The sequence below is a fragment of the Thunnus thynnus genome, chromosome 8, assembly GCF_963924715.1.
Source record: "Thunnus thynnus chromosome 8, fThuThy2.1, whole genome shotgun sequence".
NCBI lineage: Eukaryota > Metazoa > Chordata > Actinopteri > Scombriformes > Scombridae > Thunnus > Thunnus thynnus.
In genome coordinates, this window is record NC_089524.1 from 19,747,250 (window position 1) to 19,773,275 (window position 26,026).

Genomic DNA, 26,026 nt, shown 5'->3' on the forward strand with positions numbered 1-26,026 from the left:
AGATAGATAGATAGATAGATAGATAGTTAGATAGATAGATAGATAGATAGAAATATAATATTGTATAATACAACGGCTAACTGAATGAATAAATTATGCAAAATCCAAAAATGGGAGGGTTGCACTTTGACTCAATGACCAGTATTTATAAAGTCCTTGCTACGGCCCTGATTTTGTTGTATTATTTCACACATTTAACGCTTCATGCATGGTTTGTTTTTGGCTGCAGGGCTGACAGATGATAGTACAGACAGTGTGAAGTCCGGTCAGATGTCTGAAATGATCCCTGTGCTGGAGGTCCAGTGCGGGTTTTTCAGCGGCCTCTGTCTGTGTCTGGCAGCAGCGCAGCGTGAAAGCAGTGGGAAACAGAAACACTATGGCTGCCACTCTGTCTCTTACTCAGGTAACACTGTCTCACAACTCTAATCTAACGACAGCAAACGTTTCGCGCTCCTCCGTCGGCTCAGCTTCGGGGGGACGTTTCGACAGTGTCGGTGAAACCGAGCAGGCAGAAACGCGGACTTGCCTCGATCCTCGTCCCTCTTTTTTTGGAAGTTTAGTCCTGCTGTGAAAAGTTTCTGCCTAATCTCTTTGGGGGCTGCGTAAGGGCGTAGCTAGCTAGCTAGCCTGCCAGCTAACAGCTAGTTTGTGTGGACAGTTGAGCTGTTTTAGAGCCGCTTTATCAAACTTGAGATAAGCTATGTAACATTTCTTGGCTCCGTGTGTATATATATATCATGTTTTGCGCTGCCTCGTTTTAATGCAGGCTAGTTGGTCCTGGTCAAAGAGATGTTAATACGAGACACCCATGTGTGGCTGTGTTGTGGCTTTACTGTCATTTTTGTTTTGCTAGTCAAGCCTTTGCTAACAATGTTTTCCGCTAACGTTACAAATTAACTAAAGTTTCAGGCTGTGTATGTTAAACACTTATGTTGGCGTCCGCTTTGCTGTTTATGTAGCTTGCTACATGGTCAGGCTGAGTAACCAACCTGTTTATTGCTGTTATCAGACGTAAACAGGCTTCACTGACTGGGTTAGTGTTTCTTCTATGACCTTTTGTGAAAGTGGACAACGTTAACTGTTAGCTTGTTTTCTACTATGTTTGTTTTGTGTCCATAATAACGTTCACAGCAAAAAGTCCAGATAGTGAGAACTTCGTTTTTTGTTTTTTTTTTTGCTAGCAAGAGGAAGTGAGCTTGAGTAGCCAGAAGCCGTCTGAGCTGTCACAAAATGTCAGTCTGTGTGCTATACCGTAAAGTAGATAGTGCAACTTATATGGAAAATAGTTGCATAGAAGATAACTTATTTAGCAGGTAGCAGGCAGGGCTAATAACTAGGTGCAGGACTTGCTACCTGAGCCACTGTTGCCTCTAACAACAGACAGGAGCTGCAGCAGGTTTGACATCATTATCTCTTACAGATGAGTTCAAAAACCTGTTCATATTATCTCTGTGTTGTGCAAGTTTATCGGTCTGTCAGCCAGTAATGCTTGTTTTGAGTATGCTGTCGGCTTTGCCATCTGATAATCCCCACACAGACCTACTGTTTGGTGGTGCTAGTGACATTAACGTGTTTTTATTGCCATGGCTGGATTAGTAAATTGAAATTTCTGGAACAAACTAGACCGACCTGTCAGCTGCTGCACTGTGATGTATCATGCTATCTGCTGCAGTTTTGTATAGACGAGCTGGGGGATGATTGAAGGGTGTTTTTTCAATGCTCAATTAAAGAGACAACAGTACAAAGACCACAGTGTTACAGCCACCATCAGTTCCAGGCACACTATTGTGTGTCACAGAAAAAAGTTGCATTGGCCAGAGAAAGATAAGTGTGTGCGGACAGTTATCTCACTGTAAATTGGCAGTTGACAGGCAACTATGACGAGCTGTGTTTTTCTTCCCTCAGATATGTAAGTCTTGAACAACGCTGACACCCAAGCAGAGTTTGGCCATACTGTTTGCTTTTGTTTCACATCAGGGAGTGATTTTTTTCATGTCAGTTTGTTCTCAGTAAGACAGCTTTACCCGCTGGTTGAATAGCCACTCCCCTAGTTGATTCATAGTTCAAATAATTACTGTCCACTCTTTTTCTCTTTCACTTCACTGATTTAAAAGCACATCAACAAATTGTCAGCTTCAGCTGTATGAAGAAGGAAACGCTGATTCTTTTCCTGTTCTGCCAAGTGGAGGAGGATCAGCTGTATTAAAAGAGGAAAGGGGGTTGTTAAAGGAGGATATGACATAAGGTGAAACTTGCTTTTGTCTGTTGAGTGAGGCCCTGTTGTCGCTCTGCAAGTGGACTATCACTTGTCTTCGGAAGTGTAGCCTGAAGTCAGACACATGTTATCTCTATCTCTGTGTGCAAATCAGCAGAAACCGTCCTGACTCATACAAGTTCACTGTATGTAGCATACAGTAGCTCTCATATAATCATTACGGGAATTGTCTGACTAATGCAGAACTTATTGGTGAGTTTGTCAATTAATTGGTTAAGTCACTTGTCAAGCAAAAAACTGGTTCCACCTTTGCAAATGTTAGCATTTGCTGCTTTTCTCTGCTTTATAACATAGTAAATTGATTATATTTAGGTTTTTGCGTGTTGATTATCTACAGCTCCTCAGAACTTTTGTTGGCATTTTATGAGTAAATGATTAGTCAGTTGATTGAAAAGATAATACAGGAATAATATAAGGAAAATGATTGTTAGTTGTAACCCTAATCTGACATCGGTATAGGTTAGTCCTCTTAAACTATATGTGTTGTGCTGAAGAAACTTGGCTACCTTGCCTTCTTTCATAAAAAAACAGGTCTACCGAGAGCTGTTCTTTGGTACAGTGAACCAACTGAAATGTTGCTTTTTGTCCTTTTTTGTCTGAGCAGTGATCAAAGTCACTGTTAATTTTTACCTGGATGATGTGTTGGGCCACTGACAAACTATTCAGCTGTTTCAGTGACAGAAATGTCACTAAATCCCCTCCTCCATCTGTAATGAATTATCAGTCGTTGTTTTGTTTTTTTTGACAGCTGCCTTGGCTCAGCAGATGACACACTTAGCGAGCAAACACTTGTTGATCGTGTGAGCTTTTTTTAAATCTGAATGTGCAGAATTGAAAAAGCTTTTGAAACACTAGTTTCTGTGTCATATTATATTGAAAACCATTTTAAGGATTTGATATGTTGCATGCATAAACCTTAAACAGGCTGCTTGAATAGAGAAAAGTGAGGTTATGCATATAAATGTGATCTAAATCAACACTGTTTGGGTTCAATCTGTAAACTTTTTTTTTAAAAATGTGGATCTCTTGTCTTCCCCAACAGCTCTCCAGTGGAAATCCCATCTATGACAAATACTATCGACAGGTATGCAAATATATCTTCACAGCAACAAAATTCATGGCTTATAAAGAGTAGAACATGGTGTCTTTTCAGGCTGATTCAGCTGCTATTGTATTGTAATTGCTTTGTTTTTTTTGTAGTTTGGGTGAACAGACCCTTTAAACTTAGAGAGAATCTACATAATTAAGCTTTAGCTGCATTAATAAACTGCAGTGGTGCAGTGTTGCAGTGATCTCTCTTCTCTCCTATCCAGTCTCTGTGTCCAGCAAAAGGAAGTGTCTTTATGAATTAATAATGTTTCCCTTTGCACAACATGTTAGGGGAGCTAGCTGTGAGCCTCATGAAAGAGTACTAACAGATGCAATTCCACACTAATAGACTGCCGAGAAAATGGCTTTGGTTTATTATCAGTATTGATTTAAGTGAATCAGACACTCCCATAACCCACAGTGTAATTCTCACAGTTTTCATTTGTTCTGTATTTGCTTCTCCCTTACTTGCAGCTAAGAATGCAGCTGGAGCTTTCTCACATTCAAACACTGCTCTTTTGTCAGTGTTGTGGTCTAAAGCATCTGGCTAATAAGAAATGCAATGTGTTTGTTAGCAGTACAGATGTGTTAGTGTTGTTTCTGAGATTATGTAAGCTCTAATGAATGTGTGTGTGTGCAGGTTTATGGAGTTTGTGTTTTTGTCTGTTTGTGTGCAGGTTGATCCGACAGGCAGCGGACGGGTGGCAGCGGCTGATGCGGCTCTGTTCCTGAAGAGGTCGGGCTTGGCCGACCTGGTCCTCGGGAAGGTAAGGAAAGAGTCAAATCAGTGCAGGTGCAACACCTCTCTGCTGTCTTTGCCGTGTTATGTTGATGGAGATAAATGTGCTAACCGTGTATGTCTCCATAGATCTGGGATTTGGCAGACTCTGAACGGAAGGGGGCTCTCAACAAACAGGTAAAAATGCCTTGTGGAGTCGCGTCATAAAGGGTTTGTGTGTTTTTAGATGCATCAGGTGTGTGTGATGACTCGCTTTACTGCACCTCTGTTCCCCTCAGCAATTCTTCATAGCGCTGCGGTTGGTGGCCTGTGCTCAGAATGGCCTGGAGGTGGCGCTCAAAAGCCTTAACGTGGCTGTTCCTCCCCCCAAATTTGTAAGTCTGCTACTGCACATTTCAACACACACTGTAGGTGTTATAAATGCAGCTGCTTTTAGTTTGAGGGTAGCTCTAAATATATTATACATTTGCAAGTATTGCTGTCAAGACAAACTATTCTACTGACATTTGATTTCACTGCCATAGCACTTAAAATATTATTCAGTCTTGAATTCAAACATAAAAACAGTACATTTTTCACTCTAGACTAAGATTAACAGAGTTGCGTTTATCTCCAGCATGACACAAGCAGCCCGCTATTAGCAGGAGGAGTGGCCATTGATATTCCCTGGGTTGTCAAGGTGAGGCATTAATAAGTCTTTTTGTTTGTGTAGTGATGCAGTGATTTGTGTTTATCTTAAATTTGCCTTGTTATCTTTGTCTTCCTCATAAATGACATTTAGATAGCTTATTATATAGTACATTGTAACGAATAGTGCCTACCTTAAACAATTTAAAAGCAAGTGTGTACTTCATTTTTTTTAAAAATTAGCTGCATCAGGATGAGAAGTTTACGCCCTGAGACTTTAATCACCCATATGTTTTGTTTTTTCCCCCAGCCTGAGGAGAAGATGAAGTTTGACTCCATCTTTGAAAGTCTGGGTCCAGTAGGAGGGATGCTAACAGGAGACAAAGTCAAGCCAGTCCTGCTAAACTCCAAACTGCCAGTGGACATCTTGGGCAGGGTATGAGCTCCAAACTATGAAGCAGTACAGATGATCACTTGCACATTGGTTTCATCTACTGCGCTGGGATTAATAATAACAGTGCAGGCAAAGTAACAAAACAAAATAGAGAAATGCTGTGCTTCATAAAAATAAATAAAAATAGCTACAAATGTACAGCAGGTGGCAGTAAAACCCTCAGGAACTTATTTAAACATGACTGTTACTGTACATGATTGACATCAAATGAAACAGCACCATGCAGTTTTAAAAAAAGGATGTGAAACTAAAAATATGTTGGGTAGAAAATGAAATCGGAGAGGAAGTGAGAATTGGCAGTGAGTCAGAGTTTTCAAGGACACACGGCGTTATGTATCATATAGTTTTGTGATGATGCACATTTAACAATACCGTGTCTTTGTGTTGAAGGTGTGGGAGCTCAGTGACCTCGACAGAGACGGCATGTTGGACAAAGACGAGTTTTCTGTGGTAAGAAATGACCCCAGATAGAAAGAATTCAGAGGTTACAGTTAGAGTCTGCAGTTAGTCTCATTGTAGGCTATTTTTTCACTTATATATTCAACCCTGCTCTCAATATATGACAGCGTTGATACTCCAGGCAGTTCCAGCAGTTTTCTCTGGTCTTCACAATTAGAATATTTTTGCTCCAGGAACAGATTTGAAGGTTTCTACACCCAATTTTGTGTTTATATGTCTGTACTTATATTTTAAATACAATCTTGGAAGCTCTTACAGGTTGTGAAAATCATTTCTGTAGACCTCAAGACATGTGGAAGAAGTGCAACGACTGAATAACTACAGGATGGTTTATGGGTAATTGTCTTTTATCATTGATTTTTTTTTTATTGCCCTTCCCCAGGCCATGTATCTGGTGTACAGAGCTTTGGAGGGAGAGCCTGTCCCCATGTCCCTACCGCCTCCCCTGGTTCCACCCTCCAAGAGGAAAAAACCCTCAGTGCCTCCCGTGATGCCCCTGTTACCCTCGCCCCCCTCTGTCAAAGACAGTCGCTCCTCCCACGCTGGCTCTAAGACCATGCCCCACCCCCCTAAACCCACCCCAGCTCCTGTCCCAACACCAGCAGCTGCTCCTGTGAGTACGGGACCTGCCGCTCCTGTGCATGCAGCACCAGAAAAGGTTTTGGATGTTGTATTTTATTACCACATATCTGTAAAATGATGTCAAATTGGTTAGTTCAGTGTGTTTTTCAAAAGAACAAGACGAAAGGGAGTTTGAAGGCAAGTGAATTTTGAGTTTGAGTTAGAATAATGTTATCAATGTTGGCTGATTTAAATTCCAACTGTGATTATGAAGCAAGTAAAGTTGTTAAATATAAGTTTTGTTTCCTATCCAGTGGGTGGTGTCGCCAGCAGACAAAACCAAGTATGATGAACTCTTCAACAAGACAGATGGTGACATGGATGGGCTGGTATCAGGACCTGAAGTCAGAGATATTTTCCTCAAGACTGGGCTGCCGTCTGCCACACTCGCACGCATCTGGTAAGCAGGGACTCCAAAGCTTTGATGCACAGCTCTGTTCTGTAAACACACAAATTGTCATTATGTTGTTAATGGATTTTCAAACTTTCACTGTCTAGTCAAGTAAGTCAATTTGATTTATTTTAGCTTAAAATTACAAATTTGCCCCAAAGGGTTTCAGGATATGACACCCTGTATCCTTAGACCCTCAGTCTGGAAAAGTAAGCGCTCCCAAAAAAAATGTAATAAAGAAACGTCAAGATGAACAACAGAGGAGAAATGGTACTTATAATAAATAGCACCAGTAAAATTACAGTATGGAGAAAGAGAATTAACCAACATAGCATGTAATGTAATTTATTTCCTTCCTTCTTAGAGTCATTTTTTACAGTGACAATATTAGGTAAGAATATCACAGTTGCCAGAGGTCATTTTAGTAGTGTTACTGTAGGTTGCACAAATTTAATGAATCTAGAATAGAAAATTTCATTTCAGTAAGGACTGGGGTTGAAAATACAAAGCTTTGTAAATTGAAATTATTATAAAGTCTTGTGACAGGAAATACTAAATATTGGGACAATGACAATAAAATAAAAATAATAATTAAAAAAACATACGGAAAACAAATACATAAAAATAAAGGCAAATTGAATTCTATATGTTTGCAAATATGTAATTTAATAATTAATTGTACATATACTCTTTTGGTTCTGAGGAGATTTTAGAGTTAAAACAATATGCGAAATCATGAAGGAAAAGAGAAAATATTGGTAATTTTCTTTTGGAAAATGACATTTGTAAATAAAAACATACCCATTATAATCACATTAACAACAATATTAACTTTAGGGGCTTTACATTCAAAATGTGTTAGAACATCTTTAACAGACAGTTTAAATGGATGACGATGGAAATGAATGAATGAGCTAAAATCTGACCAAAATTTGCCCATGAAGTTTTTTGTTTGTTTGTTTGTTTGTTTTATTAAACCACAAACATTTCAACACCAACAAATATAATGATAATATGGAGCGAACTAAGCCTGATTGTCATATGAAGCTATAATTGTACAGTACATGATACTGGTGCTGGATAATAACAGCAGTTTTCATAGCGCTGCAGTGCCCGTCGACACATCTAACCAGGAGAACATATCATCATATGGATTTTTTTACTTCACACTGCTGATTAACTTCTGTCCTGTTGTGACTGTCCTGTGTATTGACATCCATAACCATTGAACATGATGATCAGTCAGGCTATCAAAAATAGTCTTTGCCTGAGGTGTAAATCATTACTGTCTTATGTAACTTTGTGTTTGTGACTGTTCTCTCAGGGAGCTCTGTGACATTGGAGACATAGGAAAACTGACCCGAGAGCAGTTTGCCCTAGCTCTTCATCTAATCAATCAGAAGCTGACGAAAGGCCTGGACCCTCCGCAGAACCTCTCCCCAGAGATGATTCCTCCCTCCGACAGACAAAACATCAAACAGGTGAGTCACTCTGAGCGCTGTGAATAAAAATAAAATGATAGAGAGGGATGTCTGGATCCTTTTACCGTCAGTACATTTATAAGTTGCCTGAACGATCTGTTGCTGATTGCTTGGTGAACCCACATCAGCCCTGACTCTCAACCTGATTTACATGTGATTCATCCCTGATGATGATGGTATTGATTACAACACCAGAACAGCAGTAGTAGTTTTAACCATTATAACTGGAATTGCTTGTTGATACAGTGTAGTTTTATATACAGGAGACAGACATCTACCATGATTTTTGCTATTTAAGCACAAAAAAATTGTTTGTATGATGATTTGTATTGATTGTTTTGTTATATTTTTTGGATAAGTTATTTTTTTGACTTACATTATTCCTTCTTTCTCCTGTTGTGTTTATGTGTGTTTTGGACTTTTTTTTTTTTTGGCTTGCAACTGTGTGTCTTTCCTTTCCTCTCAGTGCAGCACTTTGTTGCTGTCCCCTCTGTGTCTGCTCTTTGCATTTTTACATTTCGTCCACTTCACATGTGTATGGGGACGCTTCTGAGTGAGTGTGTAGTAGTTACTTCAGTCTGGTGCATCTCATTACTCTCAACAGGCTACCTCTCCTTGGCATCTTCTCTGCAATGTGTCGCTCTAACCAATTAAAATTGATGTTTTGATTTGGCTTTTTCATGCTCTTCCCTATCAAGAAATCTTAATATCATCACCATCATTAGCTGTTTCAGTATTTAGGCTGCAGATGTAAGCTGATTAGAGTAGAGGCTGCTGTTTTTTGTATTTTGGGATGCACCCATGGCACCACATCTAGTTAGTGGCTGCAAATCAAAGGCTTGAAGTTTGTTTGATTTCTTATTTAATGGACAACAGAATGAGGTTGTTGCATTCTCCACCTGCTTAGATGACAAAGTGAAATCAAACAGTAGATGTGTTTCAACAAAACTTTAGAACCCAGAGCTTTGCTAGGACCTAATTACAAGTATCCTTCCTGTATCACTACATCGAGCCACCGTACCTTCTTACCATCCCTTCCCATCCCTGTCTTCATCAGTGGCTTTGTGTGCATGTTTTGTAAACACCATCAGTGTAGCTGCTGTTCATTTGTTTGTGCTGTGCTGTGACCGTGTTGTTTCTTATACTGTAATATCTGTATCTGCAGTATCCAGGATTTTTACCAACATCTGAGTGCTTTCAGTGTCCTCCGTAGTTTTTTAAAATGTGATGAAAGTGAATTCTTAGCCCAGAGTAAAAGGAGTTCCTCAGTGTTATAGTGTTTTTATCTGCAGTTGGGATCCACCTCTTAATTGTTCTCTGTCTTACATTTTCTCCAGAACAACGTGGCGAACCTGGCAGCTGACTTCTCTGCCATCAAGGAGCTGGACTCTCTTAGTAATGAGATAGTTGAACTACAAAGGTAAGCTTTTGTTCTTATAAAAATTGTACAATGCATGCAATTTCCTATAAGCTGCAACCATATTGGTGCAGATCATGTTACTTGTGCTGCTGTTATGAGGGGAGGCCTCACTAATGTGGATGGTCATGAATCTTCCTAATAGATAAGGTGTTTAAGCCAGTTTTTGACTGTTTAGTTAAAACTAAATAATTCATTCTTCTCAAATAGCGTAATTTAAGGCTCTTGGGATTGAAATTCAGTCGGCTGTCCAGGCAAGTGACCTCGGGGCAGTGACAGCAACAGTCTGGCTGCATCGCTGTGTCTTGCAATGACCATCAGGGAGCAGTGTTTCCCACAAACTGAGAATTTATTTGCAGTGGTTTAAGTGGTATAGGTGTGGAAGGATGTTGAGGTCTGACATCTGAGAGTCGACTGAAAAACAGCGCTACATTCACAAGCTCGCCTACAAATCGGGAAGTATTTTTTTCTAATCCATAGAGCTGCATACTCGATAATATAAACTCAAATAAATTGTATATATAACTACTAATCCCATGTTAAAACAGTTGGTATTTGTGAAGCACATTTGGTAAAACCTAGCAGTCTATAAAGGTGAATTATGTAGCTGGTGTTGACAGTGATGTGGAAGTTAAGAGAGAAGGAAATGTGCAGGATATGCAATATGTGTTTGCCAGACTGTATTACTTCCCCTTACCTTTATTTGGAAGAAAGATAATAAAAAAAAAACATTCTACCAGATACATTTAACTTTCTCTCCTTTTAAGAAGGAGTGAAGGAAGGAAGAACCTGTTTTTGCTTCATATCATCTTTTTAAAACCAAAATCCTACCCAAGACACTCATATTGAGCATCTTGGTGCATCTTTATAATGGATTAGGCTGTCTTTAAGATCATGACAAGGAAAACTTTGCTTGTTTAACTCTATCAAGATGGTTTACTTTGTGTACTATGGAGAGTCTAATCTGTCTTTTTAGAATATATCCTGTAACAGCAGTGTTGATGCTGAATGAGTTCTGCATGTTGTGCTTCATTTAAACCTTTTATCCTTTAACAAACCTTTAGAACAAATCACAATGAACTGGAGGCTGCCTTATGGATTCAATATCAAACAATACAAGCTTCATGTTAATCAGAATCAGTTGTTATGGACTTTATTTCCATAATTTACAGCTTCCCTATTTATGAAAGCAAGCTGAGAGTGAGAAGTGAAAAAGAGGCCTCCCACCCCACCCCCACCTTTCGATATATACATGCACACACACGGACACAGATGTTTACACGCATGTTAGATGCCAGCTGTTCAAGGTAGGACTGAGAGTTAAGAAAGATGAACTGAAGTGGAAACTAGTAGAGAGCTTCAGAGCTTCAGAAAGGCACCGAGAGCTTGAAAAGATGATGCATGTTTGTGACTGCTTCAAAATGTGGCAGCGACCTTCTGCCCAAGAGGAGGAGGATGGTGATGATGATGGTGATGGGTAAGAGGAGGATGGGAGCGATTTTCCGCTTTAGTTGACTGTGGGTTTGTGGGTGGAAGATGTGCTATTATCAAGGGAATTATGCATTTTGATGTGAGAGGAGAGCGAGGATATAAAAATAGGCACTGCGTTTGAAAGTTTTGTTGTGTTATTTTTGGTCTGTGTTAGATGGATGGCTGAGGATAAGTGCTTTCTACAGTTGATGCTTGTTTTTGTTCAATTCAGTCATCTAAAAGTGAAACTGAGCTGGTATAATGAGAGTGTTGTCTTATGTATTGTTCTTACACAACAAATGTGCATAATACGTACTTGAATGTTACCTTTTGTTTAGGATGTACGAATACCGTTTTCAGAACTGAAACAATAATACAAAATGTATTTGTTATTTGTCAGTCTTAGCATTAGGCTATCCTAAACAAAACATTAGCTTCTCACTCTCATAGCCTGTAGTGCACAAGCCTCCACAGACGGCAATAATTAGCACTGAGAGAAAACAAGTGAGCAGTCTGGTGAAATGGACATAAATAGTTAGAGGGGGTTGATCAAGAAGAATACGGCTCTCACTTTAAAAATAACACAAAATGATACCAGTACTTGTGGTAACAGTATTTTTATAGTGGCATTCAGTTTTTACTGAAAGGTATATTAAAATCAAAGTGTCAGTATATATAAGGTGCTTCTTCCATATCTTTGATGCTGTTGTTCTACTTTTTATGTTATTTCCTTTCTTATACATACAAAATGCACTTTTAAAAACTTTCATAATTTCATAATGTTTAGGAAGTCTGAGGTAAAAATATCAGACATGCAAGTGAATGAAATCCAATACGCACTGGATATCAATATCTGCTGCAAAATGACTCTTACATCCATATTAAGCCTCATTCATATGTACAATGACAGTTATCTTAGTGTTATCATTCTTATCATTCATGATCACTTGTAAGGTTTAATGGTTTGAGGGGTTTTTAATGAAGTGTCTTATACCACCACCTTGACTACAACACACATTTGAAGCTAATTGAAACATTTCAGGTGTTTTATATTAAATACAATGCACATTAATAATGTACACTAGTAGTGATACATCCCTACTATCCTCCCAACTCATTTCTTCTTTTCTCTGTCTGGCTGTATGGATGAAAGAGTGGAAAGTAGAGGGAGGACGAGCACGCAGACAGCAAAAATGATAGATGTTGTAGGTTGGCTCATCATCACTCGTCCCTCCTCCCTCCCTTCCTCTGTCAAGTCAGCCATCTGCTTCTCACTCCTCATCTCCCACACATTTAACTGAGCAAGCACACACTCACTTTCTCCGACACTCACCCTCTTCAAGCTTACAGCGCTGTACATCTGCAGCCTTGTTATACTGGAAGCCTCACACACACACACACTACATCTTTCTTTGTGTCACGTCACACACACACACACAGACACACCTGCTCCAGCTGCAGGCGGCTCTCTGTACTGTGGAGTTGTGATTTCAGGAAAGGATCATGGTTGCTCAGGAAGAGGAGGTGGTGGTGGTGGCAGCAGCTCAGGGGCAGGGTGAAGAGAGCTGGCTGGGGCTGGGTGGGCTTGGAGTACCAGGTCTACCCTCTCTGTCTTTGGTGGCTAAATACTCATGTCTGTTGTGCTGGACCCCCAGGGAGAAAACGTCTGTGGAAGAGGAGATCAAGGAGAAGGAGGAGGCCATCAGACAGCGCAGCAGTGAAGTGCAGGTAAGGTCTCACTGCCTTTGTTTGTCTGTGAGTTTGTCATTGTTCCTTTTACAGTGGGTGAAGAGGAAAAGAGGGAGTTATGTGCAAACAAGATGAATGCTTCTCTGTTCTATTGTTTTTGTAATTGGTGCTTTTCATAGATATATTTATTTCTGCTTTTTGTCCCTTCTTTCAAATAAAAATCCAGGCTAGACAAAACAGAAAGAAACTGACGTAGGTGCTCAAGCAGTTATTCAATTTTGTCTGGATGAATATACTGGAGTAGGAGATCAATAACGTATTTGGCTGGCAGTCTCAAATGCTTGTTCAGAAACAGTTACTGTTGCTCAGAGAGGGAGAGGCTGGTGTCCTTGTGTAGGCGTGTCTGCCTGCTCTTGAGCCTGAGAGATGGGCTCTATTTTGGGAGCTGATGACTTAAAGGGCTAGTTGGCTTCGCTTTGGGGAATTTTAGTCCGATGTCGGAGCATGAGGGGTGGGTCTCAAGGGAGTCTAACGCTGATGTAGCTGAATTTCTTGGCTGCACTGCAGGGTAGCCTTGAGTGCTTTTGGCCATTTATACTGTATTGTGTTTGTGTATCTGAGTTCATTCCTGGACATCACATATTCTATGCTTTGGTTGTCGTGATTTCCGGCTAGCCTTGCAAATATTCTGCTCTAAGACTTCCCCTGCGGTGTTTCAGTAACATCCATTACTTTGAAGTCAGCTGCAAAACAACATTGGTTTCATAAACTAAATTCTGATCAGGGAAATCATTTTTCCAGTTTTCACTTGAAAGCACCATTTTAGAAGACTTTTCAATCAGTCAGACTTTTCAGCTGCATTTTAAGAAAACGTCGAGAACAATGCATACAAAATTACTAAATATCTTTGTGGGTGGGTGTGGTATCACGTCTGTATATCTGTATAAGTTTTTATATATGAGGTAAAATTACTCCTTTGATTATTTTCTAACCTCACATAGTTTTCTGAAGCTTTTCTGGAACAATTTCAGTTGCCAGTCTAATGGAACGGATACGCCTGCATTTCTAATAATATCCTACAATACACACATGATACAGGACTTACAGGATGAGGTGGCAAAGGAGAGCGAGGAACTGCAGCGGCTCCAGACTCAGCGTCAGAAAGTCCAGGAGGCCTTGGAGGAGCTGGACCAACAGAAGGGCTCCCTGGAGGAGCAGCTGGCTCACATTCGCCAGCAGACCAGCCAAGAGACCCAACTGGTATGTCTGGTAGAATTTTCTTATCAATTTCAATACTGGAAAGCTACAGCATGTAATTATAGAAATGACTGACCACTGGTAAAACACATCAGTAGATTAAATAGTTAACATATTTCAGTCTCATAACTATCCTCAGTCACCAGCTTATTTATACTGGTTTCATCTATCTCAGATTTCATCACTGCAGTCGGAGCATGAGGAGCAGGAACAGAGGATATGTCAGTATGAGGAGGAGCTGGTTCAGGCTCGAGAGGAGCTCTTAGCTTTACAGGAAGAGAGCAGGAAGCTGCAAGAGAAGGTGCAGGCCGCTCAGGAGCAGCTCACACCTCTTCAGGAGTCTGTGCGTGACTCCTTCACACAAGTTGCACAGGTCAGTTTGAAAAATCAATGTCCTGAGCTCATAAAAGTTCCTTTCTCTGCAGTTTGTAGGATTCATGTTTTCAATCTGTTTTCCTTCTTATCTTTCTCCATATTGTTCTCGTTTTCCTTTTAACCTCTTCATCTCTCTGCCATTTAGGTTCAGCAGAAACTGAACGACCTTCAGGTGGAGGAGAGGTCAGTGACTGCCCAGCTCAGCTGGAAGAGAGCCCTGGAGGACAGCTCTCCTGTCATGGTCAATGGATCAGCAGGACCCACAGCAGAGCTGCACCAGGGGGACCTCTTCCAGCAGGACCTTTTCAAGGAGGACCAGCCTAAAGAGCTGAAAGAGGAGGAACCAGCTGCTGTGAGCAATCTTCAGAAAGAACATTCGGATCAAAAAGAGAAAGAAGGAGTGAATGAGAGAGAAGAGGAAGAAGAGAAGGAGGAAGAGAGTCCTAAGACGTCAGAGGAGGAAAAGCAGAAACATGATGCCTTGGATGATCTCTATACTAGTCTAGCCTCCTCTGAGAAGTACAGTAATATCAGTAATATTTCGACTGTTGCCAAGCCACAGGAGAACAGTGTTTGGGTAATTAATACACTAACAAACACCTGCAAACATGCAATAATTGCAGACTTAATTTACATTTGGTGTAATCACAGTTTTTCAGCAAAACAAGAATTGTACAAAATGTAAAATATAATGTATAAGTTGTCAGAATATGCGTCATTGCTTTGTTGTCCTTTCATGTCTACAGGAACACAGTAGCCCTACTCCTGATGTCTCTTCAGAAGTCACAGATGATACAGAGGAATCGCCTAAAGCCAGCCCACCAGAGGTAAAGGCCCAGAGTTATTAAAATATACTTCTGTCATACAGACAGTAAATTTAGATTTCTAGTTTCTGTGTATTTTTGCAGAGTGTTATATCATTTGTAAAGCAGGTTTTCTAAAACATTATCACCACAGCCCTTTGTCTAACCCACAGTGTCCCTGTGTAAAGCTGTTTACACAAGACACAGGCATGAGATGTGGGTCATGTGGTGTGTCTAAAGAGCTGTTGTTTCCATTACAACTAGGGCTGGGCACTACATTGCTATTATATAGATTTTTTTATTTGATTATATTGATTTGATCGTTTTAAAGGTTGCATTACAGTAAAAAGATGTAATTTTCTGAACTTACCAATGATTATTTATCAAAAATCTCATTGTATAAATATTTTGTGAAAGCAGCAGTAGTCATCCCTATAATATTGTTGCAATATCGATATTGAGGTTATTGATCAAAAATATTTGTTGTAAATATTTGTCATGGAAAACATGGAAATACAAGATAATCTGATCATATACTGAAAGATCTTAATGCAGGAGAAGATGCTTGAGGTTGCTTTGGGATCCGACCCGATCATTCAGAGGTTTTCAGAGACGTGTTCTACAAAATATGTTGAGTAAACACAATGTTCAAGTTATTTACTTTGATGTTCAGGCTAATCAACAGAGCTCGTGTCACGCTTCAACAGGTTGCATCACCAGAGCCAGAGAGCAAACAGGAGCCTGCAGAGTCCCCAGAAACCACTGTCACCTCATTACCACCTCAAGTTGGACCTCGCTCTATGCCACCCCAGACCAACCCCCCCTCCCTGCCTGAGATGGACTTCTTCCAGTCAGACCCCTTTACTGACCGTGAGTCCTCTCAAATGTCTGAAGTTCAGTCAACAGTTTAAGAATAAAGAGTCAAACTTCCTGCTGAAATTCCACCTGTTTTGTAAAAGACTATCTCGTTCAAATTTGATGATGATTTTCCTTCGCAGATGATCCATTCAAAGATGATCCATTTGGAAAAGCAGATGTTGCAGGTGAGTTAAACACAGTCTTGAAGCTGATGAACAGGCAAACTAATCTCTTTAATGTAAAACAAATCCTAATAAAATGCATTTGATGGGTTATCTGACAAACATTGTTTTAACAATAACAAATGTTAACACACTGTATCTGTTGCTGGTTTTGTTCGATTAGATCCTTTCGGAGGAGATCCATTCAAAGGGACAGACCCCTTTGCTGCAGACTCTTTCTTCACACAGACCTCCTCAGATGACCCTTTTACTGCTTCAGCTGACCCATTTGGCACCACTGCCGACGCGCCAGAACCGGACCTGTTTGCAGCCAAGCTGAATGATGCCACAGCTGCACCGGCAGAAGATCCAGATCCCTTTACCTCCAAATCCACCAATCCAGCTCTAGCAGCCAAGGATCCATTCAGCTCCGCAGGGAATCATAAGGCTGATTCTGACCCATTCGGAGGCAAAATGAACGCCACGGGGGAGGCGGATCCATTTGGTTCTCAGGACGGAGGGACAGATCCCTTTAACTGCTCTCCACCAAGCTCTGATCTGGCTTTGGTGAGTAGGACTACTGTAAAACATAGTGACGATGTAATGATTTGCCCACTTTGGTCTCGACTAAAATGTGTCAACTATTGATGGATTACCATGAAATTCATTCATGTTGTTCATGTGAGAATATCAGAGACAGTAATGGATTTATCGATCTATCCCTGACAAAGTCTGATGTGTTATTTTTTATAATATGTTAGAGTTATCAGTAACCCTAAACATCCTCAGGATGAATTTTAATAACCGGTGATCCCTTGATCTCACATCACATTAAGTTTGATACACATGTCCACAGCTGTACAATATTCTGAATATGCTTGTTTTTCTGTTTTTTAGAAGGACACTGCAGCAACCAATGACCCATTTGCTCCAGGTGGTACTACAGTGAGTGCCAGCTCAGACCCAGGTATGACTTAAAAAAAAAAAAAGGAACGCATAATATTGTACAAAATACATTATTACATTATTACAGTAGTGGGAGTGTTGTCAATTTTATATGCTTAGTCAGTTTGTGCTCATGTGTTTCAGACCCATTTGCTGCTGTGTTTGGTAATGAGTCATTTGGAGGGGGCTTTGCAGATTTCAGTGCCTTGACAAAGGTAATTTTCAGATCATTTTCCGATCAAGCTGTGCTGATCATGTCCTCTCTTCCAATGTCCTCAGTGTACACAGCACTGAAATGAAATTTGGTAGTTTGTGACACTTTGTATGTAGTGAAACACACTGAATATTTGCTCCTTAATAATGACTGAAAGGTTGAATGTCAGTTGCGTCAGTGGAAGTTGAAATTGTTGCGTCACTTCTGCCACAAAACCAGAACAAGTATAGACTGAAACTGGAGATTGTCAGTGAGTTAGTGAGTGTATTGTGGTTTTTGTGAGGAAACCACTGCAACAGTAACAGCAATTCACAACCGTTTTTCATGGGCAGTGTCATAAATTATTGGACATTCAAAGTAAGAGCTGTGACAAGTGTGTTGCATTTATTAACTAAATATGGAGTCATATCAGAACATTTCTGCTGTGCATTTCTCAACTTTAAAGGACCAGTCTATAGGATTTAGTGGCATCTAGTGGTGAGGTTGCAGATTGCAACCAACTGAACACTCCTCACCCTGCCCTTCCAAGTGCGTAGAAGAAACTACTGTGCCCACAAAACTCGCAAAAAACTCGAAAGGCCCTCTCTAGAGCCAGTGTTTGGTTTGTCCGTTCTGGGCTATTGTAGAAACATGGCGGTGCAATATGGCTGGCTGCGTGGAAGAGGACCTGTTCCCTATGTAGATAAAAAGGGCTCATTCTAAGGTAACAAAAACACAATTCTTATTTTCAGGTGATTATACACTAATTAAAACATACTTATTAATATTATATTCCATTTCTGCCAATAGATCCCCCTAATTCTTGAAAAACTGGTCCTTTAAGAGCAAGCAGATGGCACAATAACGCTCTGAGTCTTCCTCCTATCTGCAACTCCTCATCATATTTTTTCCCTGTTTTTATAAATATGTGTTTTACTCGGTGTGATTTCAGTCAAACGGTGCTGACCAGTTTGGCATCAACAATAAGAACCTGTTCCAGGATGACAACCAGTCTGCCAGCCCCGAAATGCCCCCAGCCCTTCCCCCAAAAACGGGTACGCCAACTAGACCCCCCCCTCCACCTCCAGGTCAGTACTTGTATTGTTCAGTCTTATTATGGTAAAGGTACACTTTATTTGTGCTTGCTCTGTCTTTCCACCCGTCCTCCCTCTGTGTTTCATTTTAATGTCTTAATGTCGCTTTTCTGTGTCTCACCTGTCCAGGTAAGAGATCCTCCATCTCCAGAACAGAGTCCTCTGACTCCTTCCATCGACGAGGGCACTTCCTCCCACAGACTTCGGGAGACTTCTCCTCCTCTTCCTCCTCCTCTTCCCTGCCTGCCAAGGATCCTTTAGCCGACCCCTTCGCCCCCTCCTCCCCTCCTCGTCACAACGTACGGGAAGCTGACCGATTTGCCAGCTTTGACAAAGTGAGCACCTCCCTCTCGCCCTCTCCCTCACCTCCACCTGACTCTCTGTAGACACGCCCTCCTCTCTCTCTCTCTCTCTTTTTTTTCCCTGCTCATAAATCGCATCCAGTTGTTCAGTTAAACCACAATCCACCAATCAAATCAGGCCAGCCTTATAAATCACTCCATCCACTGCCAGTAAAAACCCCTAAAGAAGTGAACTAATCAGCTGACATAAAGTGGCACAGGTTCTTCATGCTTCATTTGTTTATTTGGTCATTTCATTTTCTACAGCTAAGTTGACACAAGCTATTGACTCTTCTAAATTTGAGTTTGTTTTCCTTGCATCCTGTCCGCTGCTGCTTGTGTATATTTTATTACGAATATTTTCTTGCCATGTTAAGATTCTTCCTACTTGTAGTTATTTTTTGTTACTGATTTATATCTGGATTGCACTTAATTTAAGCCCTATGATTGAAGTTGCACTGTCAAACTTGATGAAGAAATGTACAGGAATGTGATTATAAATATATTTAATATATGAAGTCTGCAACATATTTGTAGATGCAGACAGGTTTTGGAGTCCCTGGTAATGTTTGGCAGTGAATGGAGAGATGACAGGCAGCTTGCATTTGGCTTTTGTTAGCCATCCCAGCTCAGTACAGTGACATTACATCCTGTGCATATTTCATGAGATATCTTTTTTTATGAGAACATTTTTCTCGCAGAAATATTTTATGCACCTTTTCTTTTTTTCTTTTCTTTTTTTTTTTATTACACTGCAATTGTGTCTCAGGTGAATTTCAAACTGGTTCAAACTAGGTCTGACCAATGACTGAGCTCAGAGTCTATTTGTTGCTGAGTCAGCACAACAATCGTGGCAGAAAGGTATTACATCAGTTGACCTTGATTTAACGAGAAGCAGACGAGCGCCTGCTGCATCATGAGCGAGATCTCGTTTTATGAAGTTAATGAAGATATAGCTGTTATACAAACTCACTGAATAAATATGTTCCAGTGCACTACAGAGAGAAATACTGCGTTTAATAATTTCCTCTCACAATTAATCCTGGCTGCACTAAAGAAATTACAGTTCCCTGGATTTTCTTTCCCAACCCTGAAATATGTGTAAATATGTCATTTAATATATAAAATACCTGACATCCTAAAAAAAACAAAAAAGATACCAAACGGGCATTGTGAATTGGTCTAAACACGGGTTGAACTCCTGCGGATACATCGTTAACAGTATTAAAATCATGTGAGCTCCTCCTTTTGTAATAGTGCATAGAAATGTACCGTCATGCTGTGAATTTGGGATGGATGACTTTTATTATTACAAAACAAATGAGTGTTGATTTCAGTGCCTCTCCCTCACGTGACTATCCCGCATGTCCCCGTGTAACCTGCACGCACTAACTGTGTGTTTGATCAGCTGGCTATCGTTCGCTCACACCACTGCCACTCCTCAAATCATTGTTTTTGTTTTTGTTTTGTTTTTTTTTTCCTCCCATGCATCCATCCATCCATCCATCTATCTATCCCTTCATCAGTTCATCCCAGTCTCAGCCCTTGTCTGGTCCGCAGTGTGTTGTGGAGAAACAGATCGGCTGTATTCTCTCTGTCTCTCTGTGTCTTTACACCTCTGTCAAAGAAGTTGAATAAAGAGTTAAATCAAGGGCACCATCTATGGCTTCTATGTGCATCCATGACATCACTATAAGCAACTGCGTGAGTTTTTAAAGGACCATACCGCAGCTTTTGCATTTTCAGTTAATTTATCACAAGTTGTCACTATACTTAACATTACTACTGACTTTTTTTTCAAAACCTTCTGTATTATTTGAACATTTCTATTCTTTCAAGCAGCCTACTTCTGTTTGGAAGTTATGTAATTCTTCCATCGCAGTGCCACAAGCAATACGGATATATTTTCTCACTGTACCGAACAGAAGGTAAACCAAATAGTTACTTGGAAATAAGGAAAAGCTACAGTGTGGTATGCTTTGGAAACTGTTTGGCAGTAATATAAAATATAGATGATTTGCACTAAATAAGCTAAAAGATGCAATAACACCAGTATGGTCCTTTTTTAAAGCATTTTTGACAGATCAAAGCACTTCAGTGACTAAACGTAAAGTGGACAAAAATTTAAAAAAAAAAATACCAGATAACATATATGTGAAGGGTTTTCTTTAAAGTTCAATAAAAAGCATCTCCTCTCCTGCTAAGTACTTTATTGATGTCTGGTTTCATTCATATTTGAGAGCAGCAGTGTTAAATGCATGTTTTCTTCTGAGTCCATTACATGTTTCTTAGATCTTCTCATCATGCATGTCCTGCACCACCGCACACCGAAATCATCGGCTCTTAAAAGTACCTACTAGTGACCGTCGTTATCGCTGCCTACTTTTGTTTTGCATGGGTGTTTACAAAGTTGATGACCTGCGATGCTTCTGTCTGTCATTGAGAATAATCAACCTTTTGACACAGCATGTCTTGTCTGTAATGATTAACAGCAGCTTACTGCTGTTGCCTTGAACCCGTAAAAGGATGTGATTTTGGTCACATGACTCCTATTTGTTCCCAGCTCTGATCTGATCACATGTGACCACAAAAGGACACGCCTGAAGGGTGAAGACTGTCACTCTTTTCATGGTCAACTTTGATCCAGTTAAATGGACATAAATGGCTTGTTTGTTTGCTTTTTAAGGTTGGTTGGTAGGGGGACTGAAACATGACATTTTGGATTTGTAGGCAACACAGTGATGGATCTTTCTCATGACAGACGTGTTTGATGAGTCTAAGCTTGTAACTTTGAGGGCGCTGGTAATGATAGACGTTAATCAGTTACAAATTAATGATTAGTTAAACCTGTGCTTCTCCTGCAGTGAAACAAAACACTTCCACTTTGTCAGTGAGGTTTCAAAGTGTTGATCATAAATGTCAGTTAGGTGTGGGTGGTGTGATGATATATACCATGAGATGATATGAATTTGTTCATATTTATGGGTGCCATAATGTGTTCAATAGTTACTGATTTTTTTTTTTTTATGAAGTACCTGTATTTGTCAAGTTTTTTTTAGCCAAAACCAAACATCCATCAACTGTTTTTGAATGCATTTTCCAGGAAATGTACAATACTATCAATATTGTGATATAAAACTACATATGGCGTGAAAGAGCGTTTTATCCATACTGCCCCCAACAGTTCAGGGATTTAGATCAGACACTGTGATGGCTGACAACCTCCTCTCAAAGCTCCTCACAGACACTGTGGCAACCTCATGATTTATTTTCACTCTCATAGAAGCCTCAGTTTAAGCGCTTACAGATGCTTCTTACAGTGACTACAGCATTCTGGCCACAAGATTACTCCCTTTCAGGAATTATTCCTGTAATCATGGATGTCACAGGGGTATACACAGACAGAAACACCTGTACAATGTCATGCAACACCCCCCACAAATTTATCAGTGGGATTTATGCACAAGTTTTTTTTTTATCTTTGAGAATCTGTTAACTACGTATATGTGTGTCTGTCTGTGTGTCTCCTTTATCCTCATATATCCTTGCATATGTGTGTGTGCGTTCCTTCCCCGTGTGTGTGTATGTGTGTGTGTTTTCTGTGTTCACGGAGCAGTATCCAACAGAGGAAGACATGATAGAGTGGGCAAAGCGCGAGAGCGAGCGAGAGGAAAAGGAGCGACTCGCCAGGCTCACCCAGCAGGAACAAGAAGACCTGGAGCTGGCCATCGCTCTCAGCAAGTCTGAACTCTCCTGAGGAGCTCATTCACCCTTCCTCCTCCCCCTTTCCCCCCCATCTCTTCCCCCCTCCACCGGCCCGGCACGGCACAGCACAGCCCGGCCTAGCCCAGAAAGCACCAAAGCAACGTGGGGACTGTATAGGACTGATTCAGCAGCACCTGCTGACCCCCATGATGAGACTTTCTTAGAATAAACCCATCTCTGAATCTTTCGACGCTTTTCTCCCGAGACTGCGTTCACAGTTCAGTGGCATTGCAGTACCGCGTTTTCCCAACCTGTTGATCTCTGTGGTTTTAAACAGAGGAGAGGACCGTGATGGAGTGTTCGTTATTAAGAACGGATTGTTGAAAATGAAATGCAGTGAATATGGATTTAGAGATTGTCAAGTGTTAAGATTTTCATGTCCCATTGATTTCAGCACCAGGCTACAAGTGCCGCATTAATACACCAGAATGTAATTTATTTAAACATGCACTTAAAACTCAAAAGTCCAGTCTTTGTCCACTAACCAAACCCACTATTATTCAGTCTAAGCTCTCACTAGCTTCTAAATTTATGTTGAGGTTTTCATTAGTCATTTTGTGGAGCATGGAAATCCCCAAATTTCCTTCCAGCTCACAGCTGCTGTGAACTGTGTGCTAAATATCAACAGTAATCTAGGAAAAACAATGTGAGGTTTTGAAGGCTCTAAAACAAAACCTAGAGGTGAAAGCCAGTCCCTTTTTGAAATGTAGTGACGGTAGATTTTTTTCCAGTCCTGTACAACAGCACAAGGCCTATGAGATTTTTTCATTTTTTATTTTTTGTGACAGGATTTAACATTTCTAAACCATTTTAACTGGAAGTTACCAGTCCTCTGTGAAATGATGTGAAGTGCATGTGCAGATTTATACTAAAATTGAACAAATCCATCGCAGCTACCACATTCAGCTCCTTGAAACTTTATTTTTCTTTTAACTTTGGGTTGTGCCTTGCTTTTCCCTGCCTCTGTTCTGTCTGCGTTAGAGAGTTTATTTTGTGGGAGATGCTGAAAGGAATGAAACTACATCCATAACAAGTACTGACTACATATTCATTTTGCATTAAAATTCAGGGCACACTACAGTGGATGGCAGAACGTAAGTGCATAATTATTTTTGAGACGTAAACACTGTTTAAAGTCCAACATTTGATAGGTGAGATTTAGATAATGCAGCTCTAAAAATGGGTTTTTGTCACCCAGAAACTTCTCTTCTTTTAAATGGTATGATAACTACATTAATTTTCTTAATAAGCCATCAATTGTAGGCAATATTTGAGACATTTTATAAATGTGACCTGAGATAAAAAAAAATAATGTTTTTTTGCTTGTTTGGTTAGTTTGGACACCAATAAGTTCAAAAATAGAAAGTGGGATGTCATAGATGAAGGTATGGACATGGGAAAACAGATTTAAATGGAAATTTAAATAAATAACCTTAATTGTATTGTTAATCCTGATTGAACCACTTAAGGAACCTCCTGTCTTGCTCAAGGATAACTACTTATTTTATGAGAAGTGTATTAAAAACTGATCTACTTCCTGGAGTCGGACAGATATGACTCATTTCACCACATTTCACACCAGGCCTCGTTTCAAAGTGTGCCATTCTTGGTGTTTATTAGCATTTTTTTCTCCAGGATATTTTCCCTCTCTTAAGGATAACTGGATTTCACAGAGTCAGTCAAATATGCTTAGCGTCTGTGCACCTCATGCTCTGTGGGGATTTAACTTGCAAAAAAGCCTGACAGTGTTGTGAGCAGAAACGCTCCCGTCACACTGCATCCTCGTGCTTGTAAACACCCACACAGCAGCTGGCCGTTCTGTAATTCTTCTTCTGTTGGGTAACGTCGTGTTTCCCCCATTTTAAAAGTTACTTAACACTGTGATAGAAGGTTTCTGACAAGGGAAGACTTGAATGAATTGCAGAAGGTCTTTTGTTTTTTATTTTCTTAAGTAATTTTCTGACCAAACAATGAACAACATTTTGGGCAGCCCTTCCTGTTCTGACTTTTTTTTTTTTTTTTTTTCCTCTCTCTCTTTTTAGCCTTGTCATGAATTTCCTCTTCTCATGTTTAAGCAGTCTACTGTCTGTGGCTGATGCAACACTTCCTACTGAGTGCAGCTCATATTGCAGTTCACATATATTGTAAATACAAGAGAACAGGAGTTGTTGTCTGTCTTTTCTTCACTTTCACAGCTGAGTCTCTTGTTATACTGTATGCGTTTTCATCCTCTCGCATGTAAAGGTCATCAGTTACTGTCATTTGTACAGAGTCCTTGAATTTTCCAAACCAAGAACCACTTCTGTTTGTAGGCTTACCCATAAAGGCTTTTTAAACTCAAGCTAATTCTATTTTATTTTGTATTTTCTAACGTGTAAGAATAATCATTATTTGGGAGGTTTGGACAGAACATGTTATGCATTTAATTGAAACAATAAAAAATTAAAAACGTGTAGTTTTTGCAGTGTGCGTGTGTGTGTTTTTACTTTGATCAAGTTGTTAGCTGTCTTCAACAGGAAGTGGTGGAAGAAGATTTAGATCCTTTTCTTAAGTAACAGTAGCAATACTGCAATAAAATACTCCATTACAAGTAAAAGGATGTACAGGTTATAGCACAGATGTATTATGAGCAATATATCAGAAGTAAAAGCAGTGTACTCATTACATAGAATGACCCTCATCAAATGTTTATTATATATATTATATTACTGGATTGTTATTATTTATGCATCAACAACATTTATATAGTTCAATATATATAGATCAATGTGGCGTGAACTGTAACCACTTTACATGCTACTTGGTAGTTTAATCTATAGCAACACATTAAGCTTTATGAGCCAAAGTTAAGAAGTTCAGATTTATCTGCAATATAACAGAGATAAATGTAGTGGAGTAAAAAGTACAATATTTCCCTCTGAAATGTAGTGGAATGGAAGCAGCGAGTAAGTAAAGTAAATTAGGTGTACCTGAGAATTTTATCCAAGTACTTGAGTAGTACATGTACTTTGTTACTTTCCACCACTGTGAACAGCAAAAGGATCGAATATTTTAACAGCAAAATTACAATCAGAAACATTAGCATAAAGTCAAAAAATAAGACATGGCCAAAATTGTATGTACAGTATTCCTGCACTCATTTTTAATGCACCATTAGATACCAAAATACAGCCTGTTAGATAATTGGCCCGTTTTTTGTTTTTTGCCTTGTTTCAAACTGTACTTATGAATTATCAGTTTAAATATTATGCTAAAATAAATTAAAATAATTGGAAACAGCAGTTGACAAAATGGTCTCACCACAAGGGTCCATTTAGTAGCTGTTCTGGAGCTTTCAGTCATATTACATGTCAGTAAATGAAGTGTCAAGTTGTCTTGAAATAATTTTCTTTTCAATTTTTGTTTTAATCCCCCATTTCCCCCATGTTAGCTTAAATGTTGAGCTTAAAATAAAACAAAAACACACAGGCCTACATAAGTAGTTACAATAAGACTTAAATGAGTCAATTATTAAGCTTATAA

At 39.7% G+C, this 26,026-nt stretch overlaps 1 protein-coding gene across 3 annotated transcripts; it reads left to right on the forward strand.

The window, feature by feature from the left end:
* Positions 1 to 316: 316 nt before the first annotated feature.
* Positions 317 to 24,973, forward strand: eps15 (epidermal growth factor receptor pathway substrate 15). Of its 3 annotated transcripts, none has more exons than XM_067597008.1 (25): positions 317 to 403; positions 3,318 to 3,359; positions 4,042 to 4,131; positions 4,233 to 4,280; positions 4,382 to 4,477; positions 4,720 to 4,782; positions 5,041 to 5,166; positions 5,575 to 5,634; positions 6,026 to 6,301; positions 6,519 to 6,664; positions 7,980 to 8,136; positions 9,474 to 9,556; positions 12,679 to 12,751; positions 13,811 to 13,972; positions 14,145 to 14,342; positions 14,490 to 14,921; positions 15,091 to 15,171; positions 15,855 to 16,017; positions 16,146 to 16,190; positions 16,351 to 16,733; positions 17,064 to 17,133; positions 17,256 to 17,326; positions 18,257 to 18,392; positions 18,528 to 18,733; positions 22,356 to 24,973. In XM_067597008.1, the coding sequence occupies exons 1-25, from the start codon at positions 377 to 379 to the stop codon at positions 22,494 to 22,496; spliced, it is 3,375 nt and encodes a 1,124-aa protein (XP_067453109.1). In that variant the 5' UTR covers positions 317 to 376; the 3' UTR covers positions 22,497 to 24,973. The 3 variants fall into 3 exon arrangements, with proteins under 3 accessions (XP_067453109.1, XP_067453111.1, XP_067453110.1); XM_067597010.1 differs by having other exon boundaries at positions 6,026 to 6,256; XM_067597009.1 differs by lacking the exon at positions 317 to 403 and adding an exon at positions 1,440 to 2,467.
* Positions 24,974 to 26,026: the final 1,053 nt, after the last annotated feature.